The 16,374-nt window shown below is 43.6% G+C and overlaps 1 protein-coding gene across 15 annotated transcripts in view; it reads right to left on the bottom strand.

Moving 5' to 3' along the window:
• Positions 1-16,374, bottom strand: part of PXK (PX domain containing serine/threonine kinase like) — a 94,414-nt gene that overhangs the window by 8,276 nt on the left and 69,764 nt on the right. For 9 of the 15 annotated variants that reach the window (XM_032290289.1, XM_032290288.1, XM_032290290.1 and 6 more), the window contains 5 exons: positions 13,930-13,978; positions 8,944-9,021; positions 8,327-8,413; positions 7,795-7,864; positions 5,037-5,099 (listed from right to left, as the gene is read on the bottom strand). In XM_032290289.1, coding sequence (XP_032146180.1) covers positions 5,037-5,099; positions 7,795-7,864; positions 8,327-8,413; positions 8,944-9,021; positions 13,930-13,978 — 347 coding nt within the window. The remainder of the gene's footprint in view (positions 1-5,036; positions 5,100-7,794; positions 7,865-8,326; positions 8,414-8,943; positions 9,022-13,929; positions 13,979-16,374) is intronic. The other 6 variants (XM_032290292.1, XM_032290291.1, XM_032290293.1 and 3 more) reach the window with 2 other exon arrangements.

Below are 16,374 nucleotides of genomic sequence, written 5' to 3'. Positions count from 1 at the left end.
CACTGCACTCCAGCCTAGGTGCCAGAGAGAGACCCTGTCTCAAAAAAACAGAGAGCAAGGTAACAGGCCTGTCTGCTCCCAAAGGAGGGTGGGAGGATATACTGGAGTGTGTGTGTGTGTGTGTGTGTGTGTGCGTGTGTGTGTGTGTGTGTGTAAATTGGGACCTTTTAAACTAATCAGTTCTAGAAATAGAATATAAACACTAGTTTATCATGAAATAAGCCAGGATAAAGATTTTAAAGTTCTTGAAAGAGTGACCTTCCTGAGGCAGAAAACAACCTTTTGCAGAAAAGACAGTGCTAGGAATGTTCGTACTGAAAAAATAGTGGTCTCAGCAAAAAAGTATTAGAGAATCCCACTCCACCTGATGGAACTGCCAGCAAGCGGACTTAGGGAGAGGATATTTCTCCCATCAACTTGGTAAGGACCTGAAGAATGGGCTCCCAGAGAAAAAGCTGCAGTAAGAAAAGGGAGGGGCCCCAGCCCTTACACAAATGCTGGAAAGGGCTCATAAAGGTAAGACCCCTTTACTTACAAACTGAGATTAAGACCACCTTTAGCTGCCATAAACGTGCTTAAAGCTGATGATTTCGGGAAGAAAGGCACTGCTGCTGAATTCAACTTACCTAACCTGATCTATTGCTGCTGATCCATTGCTGAGCAATCTGCCAAAGGCTAGAGTCCACAACGGATTTAAGATTTAGGGTGTGCTTGATGAGAAAGAACTGTGAGGCCAGGCGCTGTGGCTCACATCTATAATCGCAGCAATTTGGGAGGCTTAAGTGAGAGGAGCGCTTGTGCCCAGCAGTTTGAGATCAGCCTGGGCAATATGGTGAGACCCCTGTCTCTACAAAAAATTTAAAAAATTAGCTGGATGTGGTGGTGCACACCTATAGTCCCAGCCTCTCAGGAGGCTGAGGCAGGAGGATCACTTGAGCCCAGGAGAAGGCAGGCCTCCAGTTCTACAAGGAAGAATAGCCTAAGCAGGGGCCGGCCAGCCAAAAGTTGCCATCCTGGCCGGGCACAGTGGCTCATACTTGCAATCCCAGCACTTCAGGAGGCCGAAGCAGGCAGATCACTTGAGGTCTGGAGTTTGAGACCAGCCTGGCCAACATGGTGAAACCCCATCTCTACCAAAAATACAAAAAAAATTAGCTGGTCATGGTGGTAAGCGCCTGTAATCCCAGCTACTCGGAGGCTGAGGCACAAAAATCACTTGAACCCGGGAGGCAGAGGTTGCAGTGAGCCAAGATCGCACCACTGCACTCCAGCCTGGATGACACAGCAAGACTGTCTCAAAAACAAAAATGGTGTCATCCCTGGGCTCAGAGTCCTGCCCTCACTCAGCAGACGCCTTGAAGGCAGAGCAAGCCTATGTAAATCAAAAATTTACCAAGCATCTCCTATACAAGCCCCGCACCCTGGAGGAAAGCCCCGCTGCACAGAGAGGCCAAGCAGAATCTCAACAAACAGGCCTTGCTGGGTTTAGATCATACTCTTTCTTTTCTTTTTTTTTTTTAATTTTTAAATTTTTAGCTAAACATTGAGTACTCAGACCATATTTTTTTTTACAATCACACTGAGATGGAACTGGGACATCCCTCAACTTTTAGGGACCTGCAAACCTCAAGGCATGGAAATAAAGGAAAATCCAAATGTTCCTTTAAGAAAAATTCCAAGCATCCAGGAAGCCCTAGAGGTAATTAAGTAACTTGGTAAACAAGAAGGTAATAAGTAGCTTAAGAACAATAGCCAAGGAAGTTAAAGCTCCAGAGATGTTCCCTTGCCCTGCAGAAACCAAAGATAACATCTTAACACATGTCACTGATTGTCTTTCAAAGGCTTAGACCCCAACTGAAAACCCTCACCACAAAGACCCCAGAGGAGGAGGAAAAGAAGACTAAACTGTACCTATTATTGGTCCTTTGTTCTAAGTTTCTTCTTGAGAAGCTTGGAGAAAGTCACTCCCCTTAGCAAGTTAACATTTTTCTACTGACCCCAAAATTCTTAAAGCTTCTCTTCCTTAATTAACTGCAAGTCAGATCTCTGAATCTACTTGTGAGTACCCCTTTTCCCCAAGATGTCCCACCCTTTTAGGCTTAAACCAATGCACAACCTCGGCGTACTGACTTATAATTTTACCTTTAGCTTCTGTTTTCCTGAAATTTACCCCACCTTTAAAAATCCTTGCCTGTAAGGCATCTGGAAGGTCAGATTTTGAGCATTTCCCTGCCTGGTCCTCCTTGCCTAGCACTCTGCAATAAATGCCTTCCTTTCTATCACTGCAACAGCCTCAGTGTTGGGTATCTGGTTTTATTGCACTGGGTGAATGGACCCTAGTTGGGTTCTATAACAACATTTCTATATGGCTGTCAATCATGCCTATCTGATGATGCCTCCATAAAAGGCCCAAGAGGGCAGGGTTTGGAGAGCTTCCTGATAGCTGAACATGCGAAGGTTCCTGAAGGGTGCGGTGCCCAGGGAAGGCATGGAAGCTCCTTCCCCCAAACCTTGCCCTATGCATCTTTTCATCTGTATCCTTTGTAACATCCTTTATAATAAACCAGTAAACATGTTTCCCTGAGTTCTGTGAGCTGCTCCAGCAAATTAACAGAAACTAAAGAGGGGGCTGTGGGAACTTATACTTGAAGCTGGTTTGTCAAAAGTTCTGGACTCCCATCCTTGCAAATAGTGTCAGAAAGAGCAGGTAGTTTTGGGGACTGAGCCCCAACCTGTGGGGTGTGATGCAATCTCCACGTAGACAGTGTCAGAATTGGGTTGGAGGACACCCAGCTGATTGCTTACTGATGATTGCTTACTCGGTGGTGGAGAGAACCACTCCCCGACCTCCTGACATTCGGTCACAGAAGTCTGTCTGTGTTGCTTATTGTTGAGTGACAGAACAGGAAAAAACACTTCTGAGTGTGAGTTTTTCCTAAACAGTGTCTATCATTTTGGAGCTTCTGAGAGGCGCTGGAAATGTGACTCTATGAAAGCTAGGTCCTTGTCTATCCATTTCTGTAACCCAGGGCCAAGCGCAGCTCTCCTTAGCAAACCATAGACTCTCAGTAAATGCACCTTGACTACATCTTGAATGAATAAACTCCCTTGGGTTGAACTGCTTAGGGCCTGAAATGCTAGGTTGCCAGGCAAATGCTAAATATTAGTTACCATTTTCATAAGATGCATTACAGGAAATGCCCAGCAGAGGTCAGAGTACAGGCTGAGTCAATTTCATCAACAAAACATAAAAGGAGATAAAAGAAAGGAGAAGCTAATATTTGCTGGGAACCTCTCATCTCTGCCAGGCACTCTCACTCTGCCAGGCATTGTGCTGTGGCCTCACATAGGTTTTCCTTCTGAATCCTCAAGACACCCCTTCAGGCTGCGTGCTATCAAGTTCACAGGAATGCTCCTCCCACTCACCACCAGGTTTTCCCAACATTGACTCTAATTACACAAGACTCCTCTTTTTTTCTCTCTTTGTAAAAGTTACCTTATCTCATACAAATTTGCTCCTGGATGAGACAGTGCCCATTTAAACACAGGTAAATTAGAGAATTCCCCCAAAAGCCCAAATAGATTGTAAATTCCCAAAGGCATTTACAGATAAGAGCTGGCAGTCAATGAGCAGGGGCAGATCTAACCACACAGGGAGGGGCTCTGAACCCTTACACAGCCGCCTCCAGTGCCTAGCTTGCTAAAGGAGGTTTATGGATTCTGTTAATTTTCTCCAATCTTCTTAATATGCCCAAGTAGTGTTAAATTAATATCCTATATTCTAGGAAATGGGTCAATATAATTCGGGCAGTAGATCACCAGACATTTCTGATTAGCCTGAACAGGTTATCTCCACAAAAGACAAAAAAGCTTATTTTCTGTCTTGATCAACATTTGGGGGCTTTCTTGGGAAATCTGCTGACAAAGTAAGATAAGGACAAGAATATCCTCCCATGGACCAGGTACTTAATGTTATTTAAAGCAGACCCTGGCCCTAGAACATTCAGCACTAAGGCACCAATAACCACCCTCAGCCAGAAGTAAGTCATTCACACCAGTCCCTTGCGTTTGCTTGCTCTTGTTTTCTTAGGAGGGTCAGTTAGAAGTATTTGAGTGGAGATGAGGAATGCTTCTTGGCAGCTCCTGGGTGCTGTGTTAGATATTAATGATTATGGGATCAACCAACCCCCTGCCAATGACTCTCCCTTCACACAGCTGTAGGAACCCTTCCAAGCACAGCTGGTAAGCTCTGAGTGGCAGAAGCAGCTCCTTGCACATCTAGAACATGTGGTTCATTTAAGAAGCAAAAGGAGATACTGGTGTCCCGATTGTTTTTACTGGGCTTGCAAAAGACTAAGAGAGAGATCTTGGTTCAAAAATAAAAGAAAGAAAGTATTATGGGGCTACTCCACAAAATCAGGGATTATTTTTATAAGCAGTCTCTAAGATTAATTCTTTTTTACATTTTTCAATCAAAACTTATATCTAATTTACAAAAGTGAAACACAGGCTAGTAACAGAAAAATATTCAGATAATTAAATACATTACAGAGCAAAACAGAGTCAAATTGTTGCCAGAAAATCAGAAATGCAGTGACTCTTTCACTCCTGCATCTAGGTATCTCACCAGTTGTGCTGTGACAAAGCTGACCCTATGAACAGGCTCCCTGATGAGAGAGGCCTGGCAGGACGGGACCCTTGGGCCACAGCGCATTTGTGTTGTTTAGCTGAGCATGTACCAAGACAGGCTCCGATCCTTGGAGCTCTGCATGAAGCTTTTCAACAAAGACAGCAAGCTGGAGCCACGGGTGGCTAGTGGCCCTGAAACCGGTCCATTTCCTGTGAAAGCAGAGCTTGGAAATCTAGCCCCTCAGTTCTCCCAAATGACACTGCTAATTTGCACTCCCACTGATCTCTCTTGAGAAGGCTGCTGCTATCTAATGCCTGAAATTGTTGGGCTAAGGCAGGAAGAGGCACAGCCCACTCTTCCTGTTGGCAGAGAGGAAGGTGGCACGTCACTTTACTCCATCACTAACCTGATGTAGAGGGTGGAGTTGGCGATGACGGGGACGTGAGAGGTGAGCTGGCCCCAGATCCTGCTGAGATAAAACACAGAGAAACCCTCATGGGGACCACCAAAAGACATTTGGCATTTGGCCCAGGCTGGGACCCATTTTTGTCTGAGCATCTACACTTGGCTTAGTGTGTGACCCTTGTGAAACAAGATGATGAGGGACAAAGAACTCAGAGACTAGACCCAATGATGACAGGCTTTTACTCTGGTGCAGGGTCCATCTCCTTCCCCAAGCCACTAAAACCTTCTTCTTGCCTCCCACTGCTCCCCACAGGCTGCCTGGTTTGAAACTTTGCACAATCAACAGCTTATGCAACTGGCTGCAGTATCTCTTCCTGAACCAACCTCCACTTCTGGGTAATGACAAATGACAGAGGCCACAAGTGGTACAGGGGACAGAGAGGTGCAGAGCAGCCTGCTGGGGCCTCTAAAGGAAGGGAGAGCTCCCTACAGCGTCCACCCAGTAATGCATTCTGCAGAAGTTCCATTTCATCAGCAGGTAGAGTCAACTCGATAGGGTCAGCCTATTTGGCTCATGGATTTCACAGGCCTTTTCTTATCTAGAATCAGTAAATATCCTTCTTCACACTAAAACAATGTGCAAAATCCCACCTGTTGTATGCTTTTTCTGGATCTAGTAACTGTTTCAAATATTCCCAAGTTCTCAGCATCTCCCCATTACTCCCTCCTGAGCTGACATGGCAGTAGCTCAATCAGCAGAGGCTCCGACATAAGCCTTTCTGTGGACACAGAACGCCCCTCCCCCACACAGAGATCCTATGGAGAGTCTAACCAAATCTCCCTATTCAGTTGCTTTCTGGGCTGATAGGTACACACCCCAAAGGGAGGGCTATCATTACATGCTGGAGAAGCCACCAGAACTGGTGTAGTTAAGCCTCCAGCCATTACTTCACTCATTACCCACAGGACATGTTGGTGCCTTATGGACACTGGCCGTGATGAGAAATGTCCTGATCAAACCACACCTCCCTCCAGCTTAATACTTTTCTATTTGCAATATTGCCTCGGTTCCCTATAAAATGTGAGGGTGTTTTACTGAAAAAGGAGGTAAAAATCAATGCATGCTGTCTTCATCCTGTTTGTAGTGCTAATGGATTTTAATGGGGAGAAGCTTGACCGCTTGATTCCCTTAGATTTTGGGAATTATCTGTATTTATCCATCAATTGCTACTTCATTTTCCTAAACTCCTGAGGGCACTGGGGTATCCTGATGTCCTTGAGTCTCACCTGGCTGCACGTGACACAGCTTTGCAGGCAGGCAGGGTCTTAGAAGGTAGAGAGTACACTGTTAGGCTTTCTCTGCTCTATAAAAAATTAGCTACTGGACAGAATGACTGCTGGGTGGAGACATGAGTCTCAGCCTAATGATGACCATGACTGGTCCATGTCCCTCCCATCAACCATGGAGAAAATAGGCTTCCAACTCTGAAATGACCCACCGGCCACCACAGCATTCACCCCAGAGGAGCCTGCACTGGTCCTCATTGGGACTTCCCCTCCTACCTCTCCTCTGCAGCTCTCCCTGAGCCTTCTCCACACTGGACTCTGCAGTAGTGTCAGTGTGACTCTCACTCTCCTGCTGGAGTCTATGGACTTTATTCAGTGCTTCCAATCTCCAGCTCTGGCCACGCCCCTTGCATTCTCCAGCTGTGGCTCATTCAGCCCTCAGGGCTGCAGCCTAATCATCTTGTAACAAGTTCCAGTTTCTCCTCCCACCCCAGGCAGACATTCTCCTCCCTGACTTCACTGAAAAGACTGAGACACGACCTGTGAATACCCCTAATTTCCTCCCTCCTACTTTTAAACATCTCTGTCTCTTCCCTGCTGCCACATATCCTACCTCTAGGAAGAGATGCATGGGTTTCCTCAAAGTTCAGACCAATACCTGGTACTTTGAATGCTAACCCTTGGTTTTGTAGCCCCAATGCCCCCTGCCCCCCACCTACTGTCTCTTTTGCATCTTCAAATTCTCCCTCTCTCCTCTGTCCTTCCTCTGCCTAAAAGTATAAGCAGGTATTCCCATGGCCCTCCAGGGCTAAGCCAAAACTGCTTGGGTTAGGGTGAAACCTTCCCTTCTCTATGTGGGCTCTACTTCACAGAGTCACAAACTAGAAAAAACAGAAGGCCCCCAGGGATCTAGCTCTTATTTCCAAAGATGGGACATTACGGCCCAAAACCAGCAGAGCTGCGTGAGGGGCAGCTGGGAGTGGCAGCAACGAATGCCAACTCTTTGTACCATCTCTGTTTGTTGCTGTTCCCCGAACACTGTTGAGTCCTTTCCTCAATTCACACAGGAGGGCACATCCTCCCACCACGTGCGGTCCAGAGAAGCGGGCAGGATTTAAAGTCATTTCCGTTCATGCAGGCTCTACTAAAAAATGGGAAGCCTTGCATTTCAACTCAGGTCTGTTTTCCTTCCATGGCTAATGCTCCTGTGTCTGTCTTTAGTTGATCAAGTTCTGCCATCCGTGAAGAAGGTGAACTATCCAATATCTCAGAAGTCCCTTCTAGCACTTGAGTGCTGTGAGCCTATGAATGCTGTTGCAATCCTTCATTAGAGACAGAGTTATTTTGTTCTCTGTAGTCATTACTATATTGCCCAGTTTCTGGCCAGCAGAACTCAAGACCTCTTGACCAACTAGAGACTTCTGATCCTGATCTCTGGGTCCTGGGCCCCGTTACCAATGCTAATCAGTTACCTGAATTATTGGAGTTGCTGTACTTCGCTGAATGCTCTTCACTATTTTCAAGAGCAGATCGTTTTGACTTCTTTAAGAATAAAAGAAAAAGGGGAGGGGGAGAGGAAAGCAAAGAATAAACACAGTGAAGCTGGAATTAGAATAAAAATATTTTCCAGGCATACCATTAAACTAGCTACAGACAAGGTCACATTCAGTCCCATGATTTAATACAGTGAAGAAGCCGCAGCCAAAACTAAAGGGGGAAATAAAACCAAATATGCTGACTTTACTATCTCAGGCCAATTGTTCCCTCCAATTACATTATACTATAATCATCCCAGCAAGCCAGGAAACTACATGGGCCCTTTCTCTGCTGATTCTTCTATAGCTCTTTTTTTTTTAAAGCTGCACCCCAGTCATCTTGAAATAGTCTTAGCTTTCAAGGAGATATAGCACAGTATCTGGCATTAAATGGGCACCATTAACCTAGAACTTTATTCACATGTATTCAAGAACTCATAGAAGGAATGCAGAGAGACACCATGCTTACCTTTCGAGCTAAAATCTTTCTTTTTTTTCTTTCCTCCTCAGATCCATGGTGGGACTGAGCTCTTGTCAGTCTTCGATGCTGGTGAATCTTTAAGAGACCATAAGGTGTAAGCATCTCCCACATCAGGGAGCTTCCTAATGAAAATCTTCTCCAACATGTTTTGCCAAACCATATTTTATTGGGATAAAACGAATCTTTCCTTGCTTGGGTTATCTACTACCTGGCGCGGGTCTGGATGCCTGGTAGAAGAGGATGTCAGAGGAAGAGGACCTTTCTCATGCCCCGAATGCCATCCTGCCTTTCCCTCTTTCGCAGAAGAAGAAGGTGGTGAGAGAGCATGGACCATGCATGCCCTCAGCTACCACCACCCGGCATGCCCTGATCCTCAAGCCAGACTACCCATCCTAGACATGCTTGTTTCCCACATCCACTGAGCTCCTCCGGGGCAGGACGGTGAAGTATTCAGCTCTACGGGGCAGCTTTTAGCCTAAAGGCTGGCTGAAGTAAGTATGCTTAAAATATTTGTGGCGCGAACAGTCAAATGTCAACCACTATAAAAACCACGGCAGAGGATGGAGACACTAAAAGAAGGCAGGGAGGAACCATTATCAATTTACCTGTTTCTGTTCTTCAATTAGTCTCTTTTCTATACATTCTTTGGCAATTCTCAATGCCTCTTTTAACTTTGTAGGGATCTGAAAGAAGAGAACGTATATCATCCATTGAAAAACGCGGCTGGAGATACTCCCAAGCTCTGAAGCCAATGAAGAAGCAGTTAGTTATCAAGCGTTATTTGGAATAAAATCAGTTACAGCTGTCCATTCAAATACTACCCCAGCCACTTTTGGTATCCCTATCAAAGTCACCTCTCTAGCATTTTTTAGCAATGAACACATAAAACTAAAACATAAATAAACATGATGTGTTTCAAGTAATTCAAGTAATTCTCAAGGGCTCTAAACTGCCAAAACAACCTGAAAAAGAAAAACAAAGTTGGAGGCCTCACATTTCCTGATTTTGAAACCTATTACATAGCTACAGTAATTAAAACAGTGTGGCTGGGCGAGGTGGCTCATGCCTGTAATCCCAGCACTTTGGGAGGCTGAGGCGGGCAGATCACAAGGTCAGGAGATCAAGACCATCCTATCTAACACTGTGAAACCCCTTCTCTGCTAAAAATACGAAAAATTAGCTAGTTGTGGTGGCACGCGCCTGTAGTCCCAGTTACTTGGGAGGATGAGGCAGGAGAATGGCTTGAACCTGGGAGGCAGAGATTGCAATGAGCTGAGATCACGCCACTGCACTCCAGCTTGGGAGACAGAACGAGACTCCGTCTCAAAACAACAACAACAACAACAACAATGTGGTACTGATGTGGAGGCAGATACACAGACCAATGGAAAAGAAGAGAGCCCAGAAATAAACCCTTGTGGATATGGTCAAATAATCTTTGACAAGAGTTCCAAGAACACACAATGGGGGAAAGGACAGTATATTCAATAATGGTGCTGGGAAAACTGGTTATCCACATACAAAAGAGTGAAGCTGGACCCTCACCTTATACCATATACAAAAATTAAAATGGATTCAAGACCTAAACATGAGACCTAAAACGATAAAACTCCTAAAGAAAAGACACAGGGGAAAATCTTCATGACATTGGATTTGACAGTGATTTCTTGCATATGACACCAAAAGCACAGGCAATAAAAGAAAAAATAATTAAACTTCATCAAAATTTAAAACTTTGGTGCAGCTGGGCACAGTGATGCACACCTGTAATCCCAGCACTTTTGGGAGGCTGAGGTGGGTGGATCACTTGAGGTGAGGAGTTCGAGACCCGCCTGGCCAATATGGCAAAACCCCGTAACTACTAAAGATAAAAAATTAGCCAGGCATGGTGGTACATGCCTGTAATCCACTTAGGAGGCTGAGACAGGAGAATCGCTTGAACCTGGGAGGTGGAGGTTGCAATAAGCTGAGATTGCGCCACTGTACTCCCAGCCTAGGCCACAGGGCAAGACCCTGTCTCCAAAAGAAAGAAAGAAAAATAAATAAATAAATAAAACGGCGCAACAGAGAATAACGAAGTAAAAAGACAACTCAAGGAATGGGACAAAATATTTGCAAATCATAGGTCTGAGAAGGGATTAATATCCAGAATATATAAAGGAACTCCAACAACTCAACAACAAAATATAAGTAACCCAATTAAAAAGGGCAAAAGACCTAAATAGACATTTCTCTAAAGAAAATATACAAATGACCAACAAGCATATGAAAAGGCACTCAATCTAATCATTAGAGAAATGTCAATCAAAACCACAATGAGGTACCACCTCACACCCATTAGGACAACCACTATTAAAAAAATACAATAACAAGCGTTGGTGAGAATGTGGAGGAACTGAAACCCTTGTACACTGCTGGTGGAAATGTCGAGTAGTACAGCTGCTATGGAAAACAGTATGGAGGTGCCTCAGAAAACTATAAAATGTAGCTACCATATGATCTAGCAATTCTACTTCTGGGTATATATCCAAAAGAATCGAAAGCAGGATCTCAAAGAGATATTTGCATACCCACGTTCACTGTGGCATTATTCATAACAGACAAGAGGTAAAAGCAACTCAAATGCTCATCACAGATGAATGAATAAAGTGTGGCATATACTTTCAATGGAATATCATTCAGCCTTAAAAAAAGAAGGAAATCTTATCACATGCCACGACATAGATGAGCCTTGAGGACATTATGCTAAGTGAAATAAATTATTCATAAAAGGATAAATACTTATATAAGACTTCTAGAGTAGTCAAGATCATAGAAACAAAGTAGAATAGTGATTGCCAGGAGCTGTGGGGAGGGAGAAATGGGGAATTATTATTCAGTGGATATAGAGTTTCAGGTTGTAAGTTCTAGAGATCTGTTACACAATGATGTGAAGATAGTTAACATCACTAAACTGTACACTTAAAAATGGTTCAGAGGGTAAATTTTATATGGTATGTTTTATCACAATTAAAAATTTAAAAATTAGGTCAGGGACAGTTGTTCATACCTGTAATCCCAGCACTTTTGGAGGCCACTTGGGGCCAAGAGTTCAAGACTAGCCTGGGCAAAATAGTGAAACCCTGTGTCTACAAAAAAATTTAAAAATTAGCAGGGTGTGGTGGCATGCATCTGTGGTCCCAGATACTCAGGAGGCTGAGGCAGGAGGATTGCCTGAGCCCAGGAGATTGAGGCTGCACTGAGCCCCATCATTGCACCACGGCACTCCAGCCTGACAACAAAGTGAGACCCTATCTCAAAAAAAAAATATTTTTTAACCAAAAGTTTTAAAAATTGGCCAGGCTCGGTGGCTCATGCCTGTAATACCAGTACTTTGGGATCAGGTGGGTGGATCACCTGAGGTCAGGAGTTCAAGAGCAGCCTGAACAACATGGTGAAACCCCATTTCTACTAAATGTACAAAAATTAGCGGGGCACGGTAGCACATGCTTATAATCCCAGCTGCTCAGGAGGCTGAGGCAGGAGAATCACTTGAACCTGGGAGGCAAAGGTTGCAGCAAGCTGAGATTGCGCCATTGTACTCCAGCCTGGGCAACAAGAGCAAGACTCCATCTCAAAAAAAAATTTTTTTAATTACATAAAACTTATTGGAACTTACACCAATTCAAGCAGTTATTATTTTATAACTTCAGAGCTATTTTCTTTGTGAAAGATTTATGTTCTGAATTTTACAAGATGAAGCTTTCCCAGCTTTCCCTTTTGGGAGACATTCCTAACAACAGCGCAGTTTGCTTCTGAACCTATCATTTCTTTCTTTTTTTTTTTTTGAAACAGAGTCTCATTCTGTCACCCAGGCTTGAGTACAGTGGTGTGATCTCAGCTCACTGCAACCTCTGTCTCCTGGGTCCAAGCAATTCTTCTGCTTCAGCCTACCGAGTAGATGGGACTACAGGCACCTGCCACCAAGCCCAGCTAATTTTTGTATTTTTAGTAGCAATGAGGTTTTGCCATGTTGGCCAGGCTGATCTGGAACTCCTAACCTCAAATGATCCACCTGCCTCAGCCTTCCAAAGTGTTGGGATTAAAGGTGTGACCCACCACGCACCACGCCCGGGTCATTTCTTAATTTATTCGCTTTTTAAACCATGAGGAGTCCAGGCCTGGAAAATAAGACACTCAGGTCATGTTGAACTTTTTGTCTTTATTATTCTGTAAAAATTTCAAATTAAAAAAAAGCTGTAAGTAGGTAATACAGTCACATGGTTTAAAATTCGAAAGGTATAAAAGGGCACATACGCAGTGAAAAGTCCCTCACTTACTTCCACAGAGGAAACCAACATTACCAGTCTCCTATATATCTTTCCAGAAAGTCAGTGTACATGCAAGAAATTCAAGCGGGATTTTAAAATCATACTATCTTTGCCGCTTAGGCTCTCTGGCTTAGGGGAAGAGTGAGGTCTAATACTAATTCCTGAATCCTAAAGGCCGGACTGTCAGGGTTGGAGGAGAATGTATTTATTGACAAGGCTGAAGAAATTTCCTAAGATGTTTCAGTGAAGAATAGATTAATTTCAATGTTTTTTCTCTCCTACTTCATATCCAAAGAAGCTATTATTGTCAGAATTCCTCTAATGGGCAAAACAGAACAGAGGAAAGCACCTCTCTCACTGACACAATCTTCTAACCCTGCCTTGGTTTTCCTTCTTTTGTTTGTTTTTAATTGATTTTCCTCCTAATAGTATTTCATTTGGAATACAGAAAGGAGAGCAAGAATTACCTTTCATCCTCCCACCCAAATCGTACTCACAGTGAGCACTGCCAAGAGCTATGGCCTGAATAAGGAGTTTCTGTAGATGATCTCAGTTGTCTAATGACAACAGACATGCATTACTCACTGCTTTTACACATGAGTACACGCAGACCCAAAGATTAAGTGCTTGCCCATAGGTCAGTAGCCCTCAACTGGGAGCAATTCTGTACACCACTGCCCCTGCCCCCAGGAGACATTTGGCAATGTCTGGAGGAATTTTTGGTTGTCACCTTTGGGGAGAGGGGGAAAGGAGCATTGTTGGCATCTAGTGGTGAGGTTAGGGATGTTGCTTCACATCCTACCGTGCACAGGCAGCCCCCGCAACAAAGAATCACCTGGCCCAAAATGTCAAATACCATGGCTGAAAAACCCTGCTGTAGGTAACACCTAGTATTCTAAGAACAAAGTAAGATATCATTCTGGTTTTTTGAGTTCCAAAGTCCATTCTCTTTCCATGATACATAACACCACTCCTTCCCAGGAGGAGACCTCCTTCCAGTCTTGTTTCTAGATAGATAAGTTGTTTTACACATTATCTTCTTTTTTTTATACCTAAGCATAAGTTATTTTCCATATTACTGCAATGTCTTTATCAATTTCACTTTTAGACTGTCAAATAGACGTATTACAAATTATTAAACTAGCCCCTAATTGTAGAATATTTAGATCATTTCCAAAATTTCCCATTATATACCTTTTCTTTTTTTGGCTAAAAATATAGTTAACTTTCAAAGTTAACTTAGTTATGTCACAAACCAAAAAACGATGTAATTGTTTTTACCTTAAACTGTGGTTTTTCAGAAGTGGTTAGTAAAACATCGCTGAATAATCTATAAGAAAACAAACAAACAAAAATCTTTCTTGAACCAGGTGCACTCTCAGACTAGGATTAAAGCAGATTAAGACACCTTTAGCCCATGAGGTCTCCCTTCCCTGCACCACATCCCCTGACCCCACCCCCAATCCACCATTCCATGTTCATTAACAAATGCAAAGGGGTTTGCACATGACCCAGTGTGACCCCTTCCCACTGTGTTACTAGGGTATCTGAGCCAGCTGTGTACTAGAGGGGGTTTCCCCACTATGGGCAATATTGCATTTTTTAAGAAATTATTTTTTCAAATGCTAATTTGCAAAAACATCACAAATAATATATGGAGTAGATATTTCTAAATAGACAAGTTAGTTTTCTACTATTTTTCTTGCCTCAGAAGAGGATAAAATTTATTCTAGAGTTCAGTAACATAAAAATGTTCAAGTAAGTAGAAAGGAATTGTCCTGACTGGAATCTAACAGGAAAGTAATTTTCTTTTTTCTTTTTCTAGCAAAATCAAAATGTATTCCCAGCACAGAAAGTAATTTTCTTCTAAGTATTTCTCATGCTTCATTTTTAAAACTAGTAGTTTTTGGAGTAAATCAATTCTCTCTTCAAAAATATGTTACTGGCCGGCGCAGTGGCTCATGTCTGTAATAGCAATTTGCCAGGCCAAGGCAGGCGGATCACTTGAGGTCAGAAGTTTGAGACCAGCCTGGGGAAAGCGGTGAAACCCCATATGAACTAAAAATACAAAAATTAGCTGGGCATGGTGGTGCATGCCTGTAGTCCCAGCTATTTGAGAGAGTAAGGCAGAATAATCCCTGGAACCCAGGAGGTGGAGGCTGCAGTGAGCTGAGATTACACCACTGCACTCCAGGCTGGGCAACAGAGCAAGACTCCAGCTCAAAAAAAAAAAAAAAAAAAAAAAAAGGTATGTTATTACAGAGAAGTAAACAACAGACACTGGGGTCTACTTGAGCAGAGAGGATGCAGAGAGGACAGAAATAATAACCATTGTGTACTGAGCTTAATAGCTGGGTGATGAAATATGTACAACAAACCCCCATGACACGTGTTTACCTATGTAACAAACCCGCATGTATACCCAAACCTAAAAGTTAAAAATAAAAATAATAAAAAATGGCCGGGCATGGTGGCACATGCCTGTAATCCCAGCTACTCGGGAGGCTGAGGCAGGAGAATCGCTTGAACCAGGGAGTTGGAAGTTACAGTGAGCCGAGATTGCACCACTGTACTCCAGCCTCGTGACAGAGCGAGACTCCATCTCAAAAATAAATAAATAAATAAAATGAAACATTTTAAAGAAATTTAAAAAAATAAAAATAAAAAATGATTTTAAAATTACCCATGTGACCATAAAAAAGGTATATTATTAACAACAATAGCCTGGGCTGGGTGCAGTGGCTCATGCCTATAATCCCAACACTTCGGGAGGCTGAGGCGGGTGGATCGCCTGAGGTCAGAAGTTCGAGACCAGGCTGGCCAACATGGTGAAACCCCTGTCTCTACTAAAAACACAAAAACTGGCTGGGTGTAGTGGTAAGCACCTGTACTCCCAGCTACTCGGGAGGCTAAGGCAGGAGAATCACTTGAACCCAGAAGGTGGAGGTTGTCAAGACTGCACCACTACACTCCACCTGGGTGACACAGCAAGATTCTATCTTGAAAAGAAAGAGAAAGAAGAGAAGAGAAGAGAAGAGAAAAACAGTAGCATGAACTGGGCACAGTGGCACAAGCCCATAGTCCCAGCTACTCCAAAGCTAGCAGTGGGAGGATCCTTTGAGCTCAGGAGTTCAAGACCAGCCTGGGTAACACAGCAAGACCGTCTCAAAAAGAAAGAAAATAAAAGAAAAAGAAGGGAAGAGAAAAGGAAGAAAGAAAGGAAGGGAGGGAAGGAAAATCATAGTATGAACAATTTTGAACTGCTGGCTAAAACAGGTCAGAGGATAGAAATGGTTGCTTGGGTGGCACCCAAACAGCTCTAAGTATTTCCTTGAATATGTCTCCTGCCCCTCCCCTACTTTTTAAAAAGATGGAGTCTCATTATGTTGTCCAGGTTGCCCTGGAAGTCCTGGGCTCAATCAATCCTCTCATCTTGGCCTCCTGAGTAGCTGGAAATACAAGCACGTACCTGGCTGAATATCCTACACCGCCACTTTGTTTTATTTTTGAGACAGAGTCTCACTCTGTCATCTAGGCTGGAGTGCAGTGGCATGCCCAAGGTTCACTGCAACCTCAAATTCCCAGGCTCAAGTGATTCTGCCACCTCAGCCTTCCGAGTTGCTGGGATTATTACATGATGCACACCACCAGGCCTAGCTAATTTTGTTGTTGTTGTAATTTTTGTAGAAACGGGATTTTGTCATGTTGGATAGGCTGGTCTTGAAC

Source organism: Sapajus apella, unplaced genomic scaffold, assembly GCF_009761245.1.
Source record: "Sapajus apella isolate SASKATOON/1434 unplaced genomic scaffold, GSC_monkey_1.0 scaffold23, whole genome shotgun sequence".
NCBI classification, from domain to species: domain Eukaryota; kingdom Metazoa; phylum Chordata; class Mammalia; order Primates; family Cebidae; genus Sapajus; species Sapajus apella.
This window is presented reverse-complemented; position numbering and strand designations above follow the sequence as displayed.